Raw genomic sequence first — 19,513 nt, forward strand, 5'->3', positions numbered from 1 at the left:
AAGAATCTGATGAGAGGGAAATCTCCCTTTCACACACCGTTCTCTTATAACCTGCAGAATATGTGATAATTGATGTTAAGGTGTTGTCTGTGACACGTGCTAAGTTGCCCACACCCGTGCTAAAGGCCAATTAACCGCAGGGTTGGAAGAAGGGGTGTCAACTGTTTATACTGAAACATTTGAGTTGAGTTGTCGTAGTTCAGTCTGTGTGTGTTGCTGTTTTCGCCTTTGATGCAGATGCATTACATAAATAAACTTAACGGGTCTCAAACGATGCCCTCGAAACTCTTCAGCTTCGTCAGATTACAGCCAAAGAGCACTGTTGAGACATTTCACTCAAAGCCACAAATGGAACCTCAGGTGGCTGAGAGGGAAAAAGTGACGGGATCACCAAAGTCAGTTTCATCCTCTGGGCACCAAATTTTATGGCAAACCCACCCAATAGATGTGGTGATGGTAGACCCACATTCCCATCTACAAAGCAATACTCTCCTTCTCTTTTCTGCAGTAAAAACAAATTATTATACTGTCTTGTACTAACACATTTCTGTCTGTTACAGGTGGTTATGATACCAGATGATAGCCGACTGTGAGCGGTGACAACATCACAGACATGGTCTCTTTGTGAAAACAATTCAACCAGAATATCTCACCCTGTACGACTCTCGGGTCTGGAAGTACGTTGCTTTGGATGATTAAGGCATGAGGAACGCAGCCCGTATAACAACCAGCTGGAAAATGGCAAAAAAAAAGTCAAGTGGAGACTCTTCGCAGATACAATGCAAGATTACTCAGGAGGAGCACGTTGGATAGAAAAGGTACCTTTCTGTGTGAGAGCTGAGTGAGATTTGAAGGATATAAACGCGAACAATTCCCTTGATTGGCTTAATTTGCTTCATTGGAAAAAGGAAACAATTGTTCTCTCCTCACTCTTTAATTAAATGGCTTGAAGAAAACTGTTAGCTCATGCCTCTCTCCTCATCACTCTGCCTCAACAGCGGTCTCCACGTCCAAGAAGGTCATTGGGCTAATTCGCTCTAATCATTTCTACACTTCAGTGCCTCCGATTGTGAAGGTCCATCAGACCAAGCCGGCTGACTACGGGGAGCCGTCCATGCTTGAGTGCAGCTTTTGGGGGTTTTTTCCCCTCAGGAAGTGAGAGACCGATGTGTTGTCCACGGACGTCATGGCTAATGGGGACTGGAGCTTCTGCTTTACCTTACCTGGAGTTCACACCCAGAAGAGGGGAGAGGGTGAGCACAGCAGCCTGAAAAGAACCTGGAGGTGGACTGGGGTAAGAAGAGAAGAAACGAGGGTTGTATTTGGATGTTATGCATCTTAAAGGTTTAGTTCAGTCAGAGATAATGGACTGGTCGCACAGCAAAACATTTTGACTTGTTAAAGTCTGGTTAACAGTGGACCAACATAGCAGGACCTCCCCTAAGAGGAATGCAGCTACCTCCGTGAGTTCCTGTTTTCTGCAGCATCCTCAGCACGAGAGTCTGGAGTAGAGAAAAGCCAGTGAAAGATGGAACAAGGTTGGTTTAATTTGAAGAAATGGCACGTTCACGTCGGCGGGGAGAATGGCAGAGACGAAAAAGATTGCCATGTTAAAGACTTTCACGTGATCTGACAAGTCGAGAAGATTTTATGATTACAGAGTTGGCGTGTGAGGGTTTAAAACACTTTGCATTGTCCAATATATCCATTAAATTTGGGTTTAATTATATTGAATGATGGACTGACTTAGGCAGTCATGTTGACTTTGTTTCCAGGCACATCGTGTTATAGGCTTGAAGTCTGAGCTAATCTTTGACGTGAACGCTATTTACAAATTGGAAACGCTAATTACGCTTACTTTGATGTGCATAAAAGCGGCAAATGACTGCGATGGGGAGGGGGTGGGTTGCAAGCACTTTATCGGGATGCGTTCTTCTGACTCACCCCAGAGCTATAATTTGTATGGGACTGAACTGAAACGTATCCTCAGTTCACCTATACCTGCTGCCAGGCTACAAATATCTGCCACTGGAGTTCTAACATACTGAATTTCTTGCACATGTCTAAGGCTTCTTCTACCCGTGGTTGTGTGATTGCATGCAGACGTTCTTTTTTTATTTAACTAGAAAGAAAAAGAAAACTGAACTAGGCCAGCAGTTTTGAACAGCTTGTCCTAGAAACAATTAAAAGTGGGTCACTGCATATAAGGAACAGATTTGTTTTAATAATCAAAGCGCCACAGCTCGATGACCATTAATTATTTTCAGAATTGTGTGTATAGAGACATAAAAGGATTATTAAGGAATGATTTGATGTTTTTAGTTATTTGTCAGACCTTTTCGTCATGTAAGATCTGAATCCCGGCTTATAAAGGTGTTGAAATAACGCCTATATGCTGATCTATTAGCGGTGAGCTATTAAGAAGTCATGTCATTATTTTTCCAATCACTGTAGACAAATTTGCCTGGATGCTAAATATCTGAAAAGGCGTTGGGGATCATCTCCTTTTTGTCGGCTGTCTGCAGACAGCGACAACATCTCGTCAGAGTTCGAGATATTTAACGGAAGGAATTCTTGATGCTGAAATACAACAACAACAAATGTGATACAGACACAGCTGAAGACTTGGATTAGGTAAATAAAGTATTAAAGCTGGTAAAAAGAAAATAGTCCCTCTCAACATGCTGGCTGATCTGTTTAACCTTCTGTACAGTGGGAGGAGGAAAATAGAATCGTGGGAAGACGACAACTGGTACCCTGACCCCAACTCCACCTTTGGCACTTTGTCCTTGGTTGACAAAAATGATAAAGTACCAAAAAAAAAACTGAAATAGTTTCAGATTTTCACATTTTTTGTATTTAAATTATTCATTTAACGACTAATTACATATACATTTATATCAACAACCGATCACATGAAAAATGCATATTAAAAAGGTGTCGCTCATAGTGACAAAAAGGTTCATGACTATGGTTCCCCTTTAGCACCTTTCAGCTCATTGTTTTGGTTCTCCTCGCTCTCGTAACGGGGGAACTGTTTCCAGAGAAGAAACTCCACGGTGCACTAACTTGCTCAACAACGTTGTTTTTCGTATCTGTCCGAAACCTATTTTTGCATCTTGTTGTTGCATCTTATGTGAAGTCTTGCTTCACTGCCGCTGTGCGTTGCATCAGTCCTTGATGTACCGTACTCCATACTGATGGATGACAATAAAGTCTCTCTTGGGGTTATCGTAATGGTAAACAAGAGACAATGATGACCGGCTCATGGAGAAAATGGAGCATTTCGCAGCTAGAGAGCCCACAACATTTCCCCTTAGAACAAAAACAACTAAACTGAGAATGACATATATCAAGTGTTGATATTGGTGTTTATGGCGGTTGCCCAGAAAATTAGCTACAACAGGTTTAAGTGTTTGTGGAACCTACTTTCCTGGCTATTTATTGCACTTTGTAGTCGATAATAATCAAAGGAACAACTTGTGTTATTTTCATATTTCGTGTAAAAATATAGGTGTATGAAAAGGCGACAGCTTATCAGTGACATCCTTTTATCTGAGTGTAAGGCTCTTTTTCTTGTTTCAGTAAAACTGTTTTTTCGTTTTTATCTGACAACAGCGATAAGGTGCGATGCCGAGCACCTGGGCGAGACAAAATAAACTGTTTCCACCTTTTCTTCTAATCTCTTATTTACTGACTTTCTACTGTATATATTATTAATACTGGACGACTGCAGTCCTTGCAACAATGGACACAAGAACTCCACTAACTGGATGGTGATGTAGATTCACTGCGTGCTGTAATGCAGAATAAAGCAAAAGTTGGACGATATTAGAAGCAGACCCTTTGTCTCTGAACGTCATGAGGAAAAAGAAAAAAAACACCAGCTGTTCATTCCCACCTCTCTGTGACTCTGTAAATCATCCATCCTGATATGAGTGGTTCTATTTTTGAATTGACTGAGAAGCGATAAGGCTTTGAGTCTGGACCCCCTCCGGTACTTGTTAGTTGGCATTTCAGAGTGAAACACTGACTCACTCGCTGGCAAAATGGCAAGTCTGTTGACCGTCGTGGCCATGCTGGCTGTGTTGTCCGGTGGGTTATGTGGGAGAAAGTGTTTTTGCAGCGAGCTGGTGTGGCCTTTAACAGCAGACGCTACAGATCTATGCTTACCGTGAGCAACGGAGAGCAGTTTGGAAACTGGACCTGGCCTGAGATGTGCCCGGCAAAGTTCTTTGCTGTTGGCTTCAGTATCAGGGTAAAGACACTGATATAATAATACAAACAACACTTTAATTGAGACTGTTTTATACATGCAGTTTTTCAGTTTTCTTTCTCCAACAGCGGCATAAAAAAAAGAGGGAGAACAGAAAGTTGCACAACTCCAGTGCATTTATTTTTTTGCCTGTAAAGGTCAGGTCTTTAGGTGGAGAACAACACTCGTCTGACCAGCATATTCAATCAGGACAGATGTTACAAGTCAAGGCAGCCAACCGAGAGCGGTCGAAGGCCCATTTCATGCCTGTTTTAACTACTTACACACGTATTTATAACGTTTACAGTATATAGCAATGTTGAAACTTTCATGTAAATGTATCTTCCACATTTCACTTTTGTTTGACTTATTATTGAATCAAAAATTATTTGTGTAGATAAATTGCATTTTGTGCTGTCATGTTTCTGTCTGATTTATGCTTGTTTCCTTGATATCGTGGAGAATGCGATGGGGGCCTCAAGTTGATGCCTTGATTGGTAACACCTGTCTGCTCTGTATAAATACCAGCCAGATGGCCGTTTGCTCTTATCCTGAAGATAAGTGCCAAAGATCAGAAAAAAACAGCTGATGAGAAGTGTTTGGCAATGAAGAACGTGTCAATATGTTCCTCCTCTTTCCATGTGACTTCAGTCTAAGAGACAAAAATACATTCAAATATGCATTCATGTTCTGCCAAAGCTAGTGAAGCTTCAGCAGTCTGAGTTAGTCATTCAAAACAAGACAACAACAACAAGAAGACAAGCGGGTCTAACTCAGTAGCTCACCTGGTAGATCATGTGCCCCATGTACCAAGGCTACAACCCTACCACAGGAGCTCAGGGCTCAGTTCATCACCAAATAGTGAACCAAGGTAGCTGGTTTGATCAGAGCTGTTATCACTTCCGTTTCCTCCTCAGGTGGAGTCAACCAGTACGGGGGCGATGACACTGCCCTGAACGGGATCCGCCTCATTTGCGCCAAAGAGGGGACCGAAGCTCCTGTACTCTATGAATCCCACACCGGCCAGTAGTCGGATATTTTGATAGTAATGTGGTTCTAAATGTTACTTAATTTCAACAGATGAAACAGTAGAATAAATAAACAATCCACAAAAACATATTTACTAATCTGTCAAAATGTTCTGTATCCTCCAGAAGTTTTTGGTTAATATGTCCTTGTTGATACATATTTTATTTTAGGAGGAGCCGGTATTCGCAGGAGAGAATAATGAACAATCCATGAAATACTTTCCTTCATTCCCATTATGCTGAAATGTTTTATGACGTCTTTAAATATTTAGCTGTTTTTGTTGCCGTAGCCAGATCTGTTGATCTGTGAAAGAGAGCCTTGATCTCTGTGGGACTAACCTGGCTTTACTATAAAGTTAAATAAGATAAATAAAGTAGGTACTGAAAAGCAGCAGGGACTGAAGTCTGGCACTTTCCCCATCATGTTCAGAGGGGAAATGAAAGCATCACTTCTGCCAGGATTGCAAATTAGGCCTTCAGATGTCGAAATATCTTGACGTCCCTCAGTGTTCCAGTCCACTCTTGGATCTTTTCTTCCCACACCTCTTTCTTTGTATTCTCTCCTCTAGCTTTGGTGAATGGTCCCACCACCCCAGGTACTGCCCCCAGCGGTGTGCTCACCTCTTTCCAGATGCGCTGGAGCCCCATCAGGGTCTCTCGGTGACGACACGGCCGCGAACAACATCAGATCCGCTGCAGCAGCAACCCGACGCTGGAGGGACCGGCATGGACTGGGGGAGAGTATGGCTACTGGAGCCAGCAGTGTCCAACGGAGGAATCTGCGGCATCGAGACCAAGAGGGAGGAGTACCAGTACGGCCTTGATGACACCAGCCTTAATGATGTGCGCTTCCATTGCTGTGACAAGCCTCAGCCGGTAAGATTAATAACGGAAAACAAAGCCCAGAAACAGCAAGCAGCAAATACAGACGGATTGGATGACTTTATTTTGCTTTAATGAGCAGTGAGAACAATTCAAAGAGCTGTGACCAAGCACACACTATAAAAATGCCAAAACAATAACACTAAACTCTCATTCTAACCCTAACAAGATGTGAAAAAAATCCAGCCTTTTGTCCTCTCTCAAGAAGAAGGATGTGCCATGGTTACAGACAGAGGTAGAAAGATTATTCAGTTCCTTTGCTTAAGTATAAGTACGATATAAGAGTAGAAAAAGACTCGACTACAGGCAAAAGTCATGAATTGAAAAGCTAGTAATCTAACCATTCATACACATTACACAATTTGGGGATGATATCCTGGCCGAGGACACTTGACATGCAGAGGAGCCAGGGATCGAACCGCCATCATCTGATTAGTGGACTCACTTATTAGAGTTAAAGCAAAAGTACTGTTCTACAGGATAAGTAATAAAATAGGCTAAAGTACAGTGGTCTGAAAACTAGAACTAAAGTTTAGTACAAGCCTTGAGTAGATTATCCATTCTTTCACCTAATAGTTACAGGTAATCATGCCACACACGCCGGCTAAGAAGAGGCCATGTCAACACATCGAGCCAGTTGCATCAAGCAATGCAAAGTGTGTTTGGTAATCGGAACGCACACCAGAGTTGTGTTTGCGTCGTGTTTTTCAAAACTCACATGGAGTGGCGTGGCCTGAGGATTAACTCGAGAGTTTTTCATGATGACATGAGATGTCCCAGAGGTTCCCAGATGATAAAGCTGGAAGAGTCTTGCTACTTGAGGAACTTAACCACCAGCTGTTCCTCGGGTTTGAAGAGTTCTGGTACATTTTTAAGCAAGACGGGCAGGAAACCGTGACACAAGATTACATCCTTGTAGAATTAAAAAAAAAAAAAAAGAAAAAAAATCTGTAATGCTTTTTTAAGAAATCCGATTGAGTCATGTTCACTAATAATAAAATTTCAGAAGATATTATATTTAACGGCTGGCTGCTGGCGCCTGCTGCTGCTGCTTTGTGAGAAAAGCACCCTGGTCTTGACACTAATTTTCAGCCGTGCCATGCTGTATGCTCTCAACTGATAACACTACAGGGGTGAATATGTCAGAGAGCACAGAACAAGTGTGAATGTTTAATCACAGACTGAATTAGATTTGTTTGCGCTACATCTTTAAACCCTTTGGGGGACGATGACAGATTAATAAATCAACTTTTTGATTTTGTTTTTAATCTTTTTTATGGACTGTTTGAATCTTAAGGAAACAATCCACAAATCAGAGAAAAAGATTTTTTTTTTGTGATAAAAAGAAAATGAACCACAGTTTAACTGCACCTATAATCTGCGTTTTTTTTTTTTTTTTGAGACATAATCCTCCTGAACGGAAAAAATCAAATTGCTTTTCCTCTCACACCTTCTATTTTAGTTATTCAACTTCTCTGAATATAGACTGACAAAAGTGTGACGTGGGGATGAACAAGAAATAAAAACAACAGGAAAAACGCATCTGAAATCAGCTTTAAAAATCATCTTTGACCTTGAAAACAACTTGATACAATCTCACTACAAGGTCCATTAAGTAGCTGCTTGGAAGCTTTCAATCATAACTCATCATCTTTGCCAAATTTTAATGGAAATATAGATTTTTTTTTTTTTTCCTGAGCACTTGAAGGGACCTCTTATCCGTATTGGCTTCAAAGTGCATAGCAGCTACTAAGGTGACCTTGAAGTGGGTTCATTTGGATCTATAAACATTTTGAAGGTCTAAAGAAAGAGACTGAAGACTATATGGAAGTATTCAAATGTCAAATGCAATATTTTTCTGTATGTACGATACATTACTGTGACAAACATTCATTGCTTTTTGTGTGAACTTGTGTTTTATTGACAGTGATTGGCAGGTGAACATCGATGCAGTTTGATCCAGCCCGTCTCCTCACCACTCTCTGAACAAAGACGAACCAATAATAAAAGCTCATTAAGCTGCTGCTGTCCCTCTTTAATGAATTTTAGAACCTGAAGCCCTTGACAGTGTCGCTTCTTTCCTCTTTTAATAACTCAAATACTGCTGAGATCAGTGTTTATAGCAGCCTACGGTGAGACATGCAGCTCTCCAAACAAAGTCGAGTGTCACCTTTTTTTTAAGCAGCAAAAAAAATTCAGATCAAGCCGTCGTCTTGAGACCACTTTTTTTTTACATCACGTCACCCACTTGTCGCCTCAGATCAGAACGAAGCGGCGTGTGTTTCATATCCTGTCTAATGAACCAATGAGCTCCAGCAAAGTCATAATAAGCATGGGCGCCAAACACAGCCGCTGACACAGAGGCATTTCCCTGGAATTCCTGGCTGGAACGGAGGTAATTAAGATGGACAAGAGAGCGGATATTAATAATTTACAGTTTAAGGCCTGACAAAAGGTTGATAAGACAACGATTGGCACCCACAGAGGTAGTGTTTAATTAATCGGTAGGTAGTTAATCTGCCTAACGCTGAGTGTGTGTGGCGGGAACTCGAAAACGTTATCAAAACGCCGTGGTAATGGTTTTCAGAAGATTTTGCAAGTCAAGGCAAAGAGATTATAGTATTTAACACACAGATCACAGCGCCTCTCTGTTGTGGCAATTAATACACTGTGCTGACCTCATATCTGAGTTCAGAGTGTACCTATTGGAGTTAGATGCTCAAGAGCACTTGCTGGTCTGCTTGGGAAAAATGGATATGCTACTGTGAGAGGAGTGTTGCAAGTGTGAGCGGTGAATTATTTCAGTTTAACAATGTGAACACAAGCTCTCTGAAGTTCTGAGCAGCCTGAGGTGTCATTTTTTAAAATTGACTAGTTTGTCTGAAGAACAAAACTCACCGCCTCGCTCGCCAGGGTGTTACAGATGGATGCCATGCAGGACAACTTTGTGAACACGTAGAAAGTAACTTTAAATAGATGGTGGAGATCTGAGAGTTTCCAAGATATCAAAAATGTTGGGCTGATTTTTGGAAAGTCTGTATACAAAATGATGCACAAGGCATCTAGAATATATTCACTTGATTGGATGGTGCAGACAATAAAAATAAACATAATTTACCTCAATGAAGAACAAACTTACACATTAAATATGTGATACTGTCACCCATGGGGAATAAGATGTTTTGATCACCTTATTCTACATAAAGTTTATTCTACTTCAGAAATTTTGGGGGAAAAAAAAGACTGATGTTGGATCCTACATTTCCCATAATGCAACTCAATAACATCTTTCCCAGTCTGGTGAATGCCTCTTCTTTCAAACCCATGTCTGTCTCAGCTTAAGGCTACGCTTACACATGCCAGTAGGTTGAGAAACGAATATTTCCCTCCCTCCGTTTTCCAAAATAACATCGTGCACATAGCATCGTTTTCAAAAAGGTTTTGTTCACATCAACCCGCATAATACGCCATCGAGCGCCATCATAACCACGCCAAGCCTATGGCGGCATCAAAATTTCTCTAATCGGTACCCAAAACCGGCAACGTTGGCGTGACTGGGTCTTCGAATAGGTGGGGTCTTGTCATCTTGTCTTGTCATACCTGGTTTTAGCAACACTAGGTAACAGTAGCCTTAAGCCACTGCACTTTACTTATTTATTTACAGTAACTTAGCTTAGGTCTTGTCTTGTCTTGTACACTTGCACTTTACTGCTGTTGTTGTTGTCTATGTAAACGCATAGGAAAGTGAGAAACGTAATTTCGATTCCTTTGTATGTCAAGTACATGTGAAGAAATTGACAAATAAAAACTGATTGATTGATTGATTGAAAGCTCAATAGTTTACATCAGCTGCAAACAAACAAAGAAATGTGTCGACAGGATCAGTTGCAAAAATGTTGATGCGCGTCAGGCCATGCTCGATACAAAGAATCTGATGAGAGGGAAATCTCCCTTTCACACACCTTCTCTTATAACCTGCAGAATATGTGATAATTGATGTTAAGGTGTTGTCTGTGACACCCCGTGCTAATAAGCCAATTAACCGCAGGGTGGAAGAAGGGGTGTCGACTGTTTCATACTGAAACATCTTGAGTTGAGTTGTCGTAGTTCAGTCTGTTGTGTTGCTGTTTTCGCCCTTTGTATGCAGATGCATTTACATAAATATCAACTTAATGGCGTCTCAAACGATGCCCTCGAAACTCTTCAGCTTCGTCAATGATTACAGCCAAAGAGCAGCTGTTGAGACATTTCACTCAAAACCACAAATGCGAACCTCATGGTGGCTGAGAGGGAAAAAGTGACGGGATCACCAAAGTCAGTTTCATCCTCTGGGCACCAAATTTCATGGCAAACCCACCCAATAGATGTGGTGATGGTAGACCCACATTCCCATCTACAAAGCAATACCCTCTCTTCTTCTTTTCTGCAGTAAAACAAATTATTATACTGTCTCTTGTACTAACACATTTTCTGTCTGTTACAGGTGCTTATGTATACCAGATGATAGCTGACTGTGAGTACAGTGACAACATCACAGACATGGTCTTCTTTGTGAAAAACATATTCAACCAGAAGATCGTCACCCTGTACGACTCTCTGGTATGGAAGTACGTCGGCTTTGGATGATTAAGGCATGAGGAACGCAGCCCGTTATAACAACCAGGCTTGGAAAATGGCAGAAAGAAAAAGTCAAGTGGAGACTCTTTGCAGATACAATGCAAGATTACTCAGGAGGAGCACGTTGGATAGAAAGGTACCTTTCTGTGTGAGAGCTGAGTGAGATTTTGAAGCAGGATATTAAACGCCGGACAATTCCGCTTGATTGGCTTAATTTGCTTCATTGGAAAAAGGAAACAATTGTTCTCTCCTCACTCTTTAATTAAATGGCTTGAAGAAAACTGTTAGCTCATGCCTCTCTCCTCATCACTCTGCCTCAAAGCGGTCTCCACGTCCAGAAGGTCATTGGGCTAATTTCGCTCTAATCATTTCTACACTTCAGTGCCTCCGATTGTGAAGGTCCATCAGACCAAGCCGGCTGACTACGGGGAGCCGTCCATGCTTGAGTGCAATGTTTGGGGGTTTTTTTCCCCTCAGGAAGTGAGAGACCGATGTGTTGTCCATGGACGTCATGGCTAATTGGGACTGGAGCTTCCAGCTTTACTCTTACCTGGGGTTCACACCCAGAAGAGGGGAGAGGGTGAGCACAGCAGCCTGAAAGAGAACCTGGAGGTGGACTGGGGTAAGAAGAGAAGAAATGTAGGGTTGTATTTGGATGTTATGCATGTCTTAAAGGTTTAGTTCAGTCAGGAGATCAATGGACTGGTCACACAGCAAACATTTTGACTTGTTAAAGTCTGGTTAACAGTGACCAACATTAGCAGGGCCTCCCTTAAGAGGAATGCAGCTATCCTGTAAGTTTCCTGCTTTTGCAGCATCCTCAGCCTCAGAGTCTGGACGTAGAGAAAAGCCAGTGAAAGATGGAACAAGGTTGGTTTAATTTGAAGATAATGGCACGTTCACGTCTCGTGGGATGAATGGCAGAGACGAAAAAGATTGCCATGTTAAAGACTTTCACGTGATCTGACAAGTCGAGAAGATTTTATGATTACAGAGTTGGTCGTGTGAGGGTTTAAAACACTTTGCATTGTCCAAATATATCCATTAAATTTGGGTTTAATTATATTGAATGATGGACTGACGTTAGGCAGTCATGTTGACTTTGTTTCCAGGCACATCTGTGTTATTAAGCTTGAAGTCGGAGCTAATCTTTGACGTGAACGCTATTTACAAATTGGAAACTCGTAATTACGCTTACTTTGATGTGACATAAACGCGGCATAATGACTGCGATGGGGAGGGGGTGGGTTGCAAAGCACTTTATCGTGATGCGTTCTTCTGACTCACCCCAGCGTCTATACATTTGTATGGGACTGAACTGAAACGTATCCTCAGTTCACCTTACCTGCTGCCAGGCAACATACTGAAAGGATCTTCTTCTACCCGTGGTTGTGTGATGCATGCATGACGTTCTTTTTTTATTTTAACTAGAAAGAAAAAGAAAACTGAACTTAGGCCAGACAGTTTTGAACAGCTTGTCCTAGAAACAATTAAAAAGTGGGTCACTGCATGATAAGGAACAGATTTGTTTTAATTAATCAAAGCGCCAGCAGCTCGATGACCATTAATTATTTTCAGAATTGTGTGTATAGAGACATAAAAGGATTATTAAGGAATGATTTGATGTTTTAGTTATTTTGTCAGACCTTTTCGTCATGTAAGATCTGAATCCCGGCTTATAAAGGTGTTGAATAAGTCACTAATTATGCTGATCTGATTTTTCTCAATCACTGTAGACACATTTGCGCTGGATGCTAAATATCTGAAGAAGGCGTTGGGGATCATCTCCTTCTTTGTCGGCTTCATCGTAGCTGCTGGCGGAGCAGTTTACTACTGGTGGAAAAAGAGTGTGTGTGTTAACGTCCAAAAAGTGTGTCTCTGAAAAGTTATCATCAGAACACTTTTATTTTCATGTTTCAGGTTTGACCTCAGCACATTAGGCAGACAGGGACAAACATCTCCGTCAGACTTCGAGATATTTAACAGAAGGAATTCTTGATGCTGAAATACAAACAACAAAATGTGATAAAGACACAGCTGAAGACTTGGATTAGGTAATATAAAGTATTGAAGCTGGTAAAAACAAAATAGTTCCTCTCAACATGCTGGCTCACATGTTTAACCTTCTGTACAGTGGGAGGAGAAAAATAGAATCGTGGGAAGACGACAACTGGTACCCTGACCCTAACTCCACCTTTGGCATTTTGTCCTTTTTGTCCTGACAAAAATGATAAATTACCAAAAAAAAACTTGAAATCGTTTCAGATTTTCACATTGTTTTGTATTTAAATTATTCATTTAACTACTTAATTACATTATACATTCATATTAACAACTGATCACATGAAAACATGCATATTAAAAAGGTGTCGCTCATAGGGACAAACAAGGTTCATGACTATGTTTCCCCTTTAGCACTTTTCAGCTCATTGTTTTGGTTCTCCATCGCTCTCGTAACGGGGGAAGCTGCTTCCAGAGAAGAAACTCCACGGTGCACTAACTTGCTCAACAACTGCCGTGTTTCGTATCTTGGTCCGAAACCTATTTTTGCATCTTGTTGTTGCATCTTATGTGAAGTCTTGCTTCACTGCCGCTGTGCGTTGCATCAGTCCTTGATGTACCGTACTCCATACTGATGGATGACAATAAAGTCTCTCTTGGGGTTATCTTAATGGTAAACAGAGACAATTGATGACCGGCTCATGGAGAAAATGGAGCATTTCGCAGCTAGAGAGCCACACACATTTCCCCTTAGAACAAAAACAACTAAACTGAGAATGACATATATCAAGTGTTGATATTGTGTTTATGGCTGGTTGCCCAGAAAATTAGCTACAACAGGTTTAAGTGTTTTGTGAACCTACTTTCCTGGCTATTTATTACACTTTGTAGTCGATAATAATCAAAGAGAACTTGTGTTATTTTCATATTTTCGTGTAAAAATATGAGTGTATGAATAAGGCGACAGCTTTATCAGTGACATCCTTTTATCTGAGTGTAAGGCTCTTTTTCTTGTTTCAGTAAAACTGTTTTTTCTGTTTTTATCTGACAACAGCGATAAGGTGCGATGCCTGAGCACCTGGGCGAGACAAAATAAACTGTTTCCACCTTTTCTTCTAATCTCTTATTTACTGACTTTCTACTGTGTATATTATTAATACTGGACAACTGCAGTCTTTGCAACAATGGACACAAGAACTCCATAACTGTAAAGGTTCTGTAGCACAGATTATCTGTTGGATGGTGATGTAGATTCACTGCGTGCTGTAATGCAGAATAAAGCAAAAGTTGGACGATATTAGAAGCAGACCCTTTGTCTCTGAACGTCATGGAGAAAAAAAACACCAGCTGTTCATTCCCACGCCTCTCTGTGACTCTGTAAATCATCCATCCTGATACGAGTGGTCTATTTTTGAATTGACTGAGAAGCGATAAGAGCTTTGAGTCTGGACCCCCTCCGGTACTTGTTAGTTGGCATTTCAGAGTGAAACACTGACTCACTCGCTGGCAAAATGGCAAGTCTGTTGACCGTCGTGGCCATGCTGGCTGTGTTGTCCGGTGGGTTATGTGTGGAGAAAGTGTTTTTGCAGCGAGCTGGTGTGGCCTTTAACAGCAGACGCTACAGATCTATGCTTACCGTGAGCAACGGAGAGCAGTTTGGAAACTGGACCTGGCCTGAGATGTGCCCGGATAAGTTCTTTGCTGTTGGCTTCAGTATCAGGGTAAAGACACTGATATAATTAATATAAAACAACATCTTAATTGACTGTTTTATACATGCAGTTATTCAGTTTTCTGTTCTCCAACAGGCGGACATAAAAAAAAAAAAGAGAGAGAACAGAAAGTTGCACAACTCCAGTGCATTTATTTTTTTGCCTGTAAAGGTCAGGTCTTTAGGTGGAGAACAACACTCGTCTGACCAGCATATCAATCAGGACAGATGTTACAAGTCAAGGCAGCCAACCTGAGAGCGATCAAAGGCCCATTTCATGCCTGTTTTAACTACTTACATACGTATTTATAACGTTTACAGTATATAGCAATGTTGAAACTTTTCATGTAAATGTATCTTCCACATTTCACTTTTGTTTGACCTTTAATATTGAATCAAAAAATTATTTGTGTAGATAAAAAATAGCATTTTGTGCTTGCCATGTTTCCGTCTGATTTATGCTTGTTTCCTCGATAACGTGGAGATGCGATGGGGGGCCTCAAGTTGATTGCCTTGATTGGTAACACCTGTCCTGCTCTGTATAAATACCAGCCAGATGGCCGTTGCTCTTATCCTGAAGATAAGTGCCAAGAATCAGAAGAAACAGCTGATGAGAAGTGTTTGGCAATGAAGAGCGTGTCAATATGTTCCTCCTCTTTCCATGTGACTTCAGTCTAAGAGACAAAAATACATTCAAATATGCATTCATGTTCTGCCAAAGCTAGTGAAGCTCCAGCAGTCTGAGTTAGTCATTCAAAACAAGACAACAAGAAGAAGAAGACAAACAGGTCCAACTCAGTAGCTCACCTGGTAGATCATGTGCCCCATGTACCAAGGCTACAATCCCTACCACAGGAGCTCAGGCTCAGTTCCATCACCAAATAAAGGTGAAAAACCAAAGAGGCTGTTTTGATCAGAGCTGTTATCACTTTCTGTTTCCTCAGGTGGAGTCCAACCAGTACGGGGCCGATGACACTGCCCTGAACGGGATCCGCCTCATTTGCGCCAAAGACGGGGACCGAAGCTTCCTGTACTCTATTGAATCCCACACCGGCCAGTAAGTCGGATTATTTTTGATAGTAATGTGGTTCTAAATGTTAAGTATGTTTCAACAGATGAAACAGTAGAATTAAACAAATCCACAAAAAACATCATTTACTAATCTGTCAAAATGTTCTGTATCCTCCAGAAGTTTTTGGTTCAATGTGTTCTTGTTGATACATATTTTATTTTAGGAGGAGCCGGTATTCAGCAGGAGGAGAATAATGAACATATCCATGAAAATACTTTCCTTCATCCACTTATGCTGAAATGTTTTATTGACGTCTTTAAATATTTAGCTGTTTTGTTGCCGTAGCCAGATCTGTGATCTTGTGAAAGAGAGCCTTGATCTCTGTGGGACTAACCTGGCTTTACTATAAAGGTTAAATAAGATAAATAAAGTAGGTACTTTGAAAAGCAGCAGGAAGCTGAAGTCTGGCACTTTCCCCATCATGTTCAGAGGGGAAATGAAAGCATCACTTCTGCCAGGATTGCAAATTAGGCGTTCAGATGTCGAAATATCTTGACGTCCCTCCAGTGTTTCCAGTCCACATCTTGGATCTTTTCTTCCCACACTCTTTCTCTGTATTCTCTCCTGTCCAGCTTTGGTGAATGGTCCCACCCCATGTACTGCCCCAGCGGTGTGCTCACCTCTTTCCAGATGCGCGTGGAGCCCCATCAGGGTCTCTTCGGTGACGACACGGCCGCGAACAACATCAGATTCCGCTGCAGCAGCAACCCGACGCTGGAGGGACCTGGCATGGACTGGGGAGAGTATGGCTACTGGAGCCAGCAGTGTCTCAACGGAGGAATCTGCGGCATCGAGACCAAGATGGAGGAGTACCAGTACGGCCTTGATGACACCAGCCTTAATGATGTGCGCTTCCATTGCTGTGACAAGCCTCAGCCGGTAAGATTATATAACGGAAAGCCCAGAAACAGCAGCAGCAAAATACAGACAGATTGGATGACTTTATTTTGCTTTATATGAGCAAGTGAGAACAATTCAAAGAGGCTGTGACCAGGCCAAACTATAAAAATGCCAAAACTATAACACTAAACTCTCATTCTAACCCTAACAAGATGTGAAATAAATCCAGCCTTTTGTCCTCTCTCAAGAAGAAGGATGTGCCATGGTTACAGACAGAGGTAGAAAGAGTATTCAGCTCCTTTGCTTAAGTATAAGTATTAGAGTAGAAAAAGACTCGACTACAGGCAAAAGTCATGAATTGAAAAGCTAGTATCTAACCATTCGTACACATTACACAATTTGGGGTTGAGTATCCTGGGCGAGGACACTTCGACATGCAGAGAGGAGCCAGGGATCGAACCGCCGATCATCTGATTAGTGGACGTCACATTATTAGAGTTAAAGCAAAAGTACTTGTTCTACAGGATAAGTATAAAATAGGCTAAAGTACAGTGGTCTGAAAACTAGAACTTAAAGTTTAGTACAAGCCTTGAGTAGATGTAATCCATTACTTTCCCCTAATGGTTACAGGTAATCATGCCACACACCGGCTAAGAAGAGGGCCATGTCAACACATCGAGCCAGTTTCATCAAGCAATCGCAAAGTGTGTTGGTATCGGAACGCACACCAGAGTTGGTGTTTGCGTCGTGTTTTCAAACTCACATGGAGTGGCTGTGCCTGAGGATTAACTCGAGAGTTTTTCATGATGACATGAGATGTTCTCCAGATGTTCCCAGATGATAAAGCTGGAAGAGTCTTGCTACTCGAGGAACTTAACCACCAGCTGTTCCTCGGGTTTGAAGATGTTCTGGTACATTTATTAAGCAAGACGGGAAGGAAACCGTGACACAGATTACATCCTTGTAGAATTAAAAAAAAAAGAGAAAAAAATCTGTAATGCATTTTTAAGAAATACGATTGAGTCATGTTCACTAATAATAAAATTTCAGAAGATATTATATTTAACGGCTGGCTGCTGCTGCTGCTGCTGCTGCTGCTTTGTGAGAAAGCACCCTGGTCTTGACACTTAATTTTCAGCCGTGCCATGCTGTATGCTCTCAACTGATAAACACTACAGGGGTGAATTATGTCAGAGAGCACAGACAAGTGTGCAATGTTTAATCACAGACTGGAATTAGATTTGTTTGTGCGCTACATCTTTAAACCCTTTGGGGGACGATGACAGATTAATAAATCAACTTTTTGATTTTGTTTTTAATCTTTTTATTGGACTGTTTGAATCTTAAGGAAACAAATCCACAAATGCAGAGAAAAGATTTTTATTTTGTGATAAAAAGAAAATGAACCACAGGTTGTTTTTTTGAGACATAATCCTCCTGAACGGAAAAAATCAAATTGCTTTTCCTCTCACACCTTCTTATTTTAGTTATTTCCCACTTTCTGAATATAGACTGACAAAAGTGTGAGCGTGTTTTTGTGGAATTATTCATTGTCATTCAGGTTCAAGAAACGACAGAGAAAACGGCATCTGATAATCAGCTTTAAAAATCATCTTTGACCTTGAAAACAACAGTTGATACAATCTCACTACAAGGTCCATTAAGTAGCTGCTTGGAAGCTTTCAATCATAACTCATCATCTTTGCCAAATTTTAATGGAAATATAGATTTTTTTTTTTTTTTCCTGAGCACTTGAAGGGACCTCTTATCCGTATTGGCTTCAAAGTGCATAGCAGCTACTAAGTGGACCTTGAAGTGAGTTCACTTTGGATCTATAAACATTTTGAAGGTCTAAAGAAAGAGACTGAAGACTATATGGAAGTATTCAAATGTCAAATGCAATTATTTTCTGTATGTACGATACATTACTGTGACAAACATTCACTGCTGTTGTGTGAACTTGTGTTTTTATTGACAGTGATTGGCAGGTGAACATCGAGCAGTTTGATCCAGCCCGTCTCCACCACTCTCTGAACAAAGACGACCAATAATAAAAAGCTCATTTAAGCTGCTGCTGTCTCCTCTTTAATGATTTTTTTAGAACCTGGAGCCTCTTGACAGTGTCGCTTCTTTCCTCTTTTAATAACTCAAATACTGCTGAGATCAGTGTTTATAGCAGCCTACGGTGAGACATGCAGCTCTCCAAACAAAGTCGAGTGTCACCTTTTTTTAAGCAAAAACTTCAGATCAAGCCGTCGTCTTAAAGAGTCACGTCACCCACTTGTCGCCTCAGATCAGCATGAGAGCGGCGTGTGTTCATATCCTGTCTAATGAACCAATGAGCTCACAGCAAAGTCATAATAAGCATGGGCGCCAAACACAGCCGCTGACACAGGCATTTCCCTGGAATTCCTGCTGGAACGGAGGTAATTAAGAAATGACAAGAGAGCGGATATTAATTAATTTACAGTTTAAGGCCTGACAAAGGTTGATAAGACAACGATTGGCACCCACAGAGGTAATTGTGTTAATTAATCGGTAGGTAGTTAATCTGCTAACGCTGAGTGTGTGTGGCGGGAACTCGAAAACGTTATCAAACACCCTGGTAATGGTTTTCAGAAGATTTTGCAAGTCAAGGCAAAGAGATTATAGTATTTAACACACAGATGCACAGCGCCTCTCTGTTGTGGCAATTAATACACTTGTGCTGACCTCATATCTGAGTTCAGAGTGTACCTATTGGAGTTAGATGCTCAAGAGCACTTGCTGGTCTGCTTGGGAAAAATGGATATGCTACTGTGAAAGGAGTGTTGACAAGGTGTGAGCGGTGAGCTTATTTCAGTTTAACAATGTGAAACACAGCTCTCTGAAGTTCTGAGCAGCCTGAGGTGTCATTTTTTAAAATGACTAGTTTGTCTGAAGAACAAAACGCACCGCCTCGCCATGCAGGAAAACTTTGTGAACACGTAGAAAGTAACTTTAAATTATAGTGGTGGAGATCTGAGAGTTTCCAGAGATATCAAAAATGTTGGGTTGATTTTTGGAGATTCTGTATACAAAATGATGCACAAGGCATCTAGAATATATTCACTTGATTGGATGGTGCA

The 19,513-nt window shown here is 41.2% G+C and overlaps 1 protein-coding gene and 1 pseudogene across 1 annotated transcript; both read left to right on the plus strand.

Moving 5' to 3' along the window:
* The first annotated feature begins 3,981 nt into the window (after positions 1-3,981).
* LOC113747476 (vitelline membrane outer layer protein 1 homolog) lies at positions 3,982-8,159 on the plus strand (annotated as a pseudogene).
* A 6,080-nt stretch (positions 8,160-14,239) lies between these two features.
* On the plus strand, positions 14,240-18,478 carry LOC104928644 (vitelline membrane outer layer protein 1 homolog). Its single transcript, XM_010742977.3, has 4 exons — positions 14,240-14,504; positions 15,439-15,551; positions 16,139-16,445; positions 18,385-18,478. The coding sequence occupies exons 1-4, from the start codon at positions 14,295-14,297 to the stop codon at positions 18,385-18,387; spliced, it is 633 nt and encodes a 210-aa protein (XP_010741279.3). The 5' UTR covers positions 14,240-14,294; the 3' UTR covers positions 18,388-18,478.
* Positions 18,479-19,513: the final 1,035 nt, after the last annotated feature.

The sequence above is a fragment of the Larimichthys crocea genome, chromosome XIII, assembly GCF_000972845.2.
Source record: "Larimichthys crocea isolate SSNF chromosome XIII, L_crocea_2.0, whole genome shotgun sequence".
In the NCBI taxonomy this organism is placed as follows: domain Eukaryota; kingdom Metazoa; phylum Chordata; class Actinopteri; family Sciaenidae; genus Larimichthys; species Larimichthys crocea.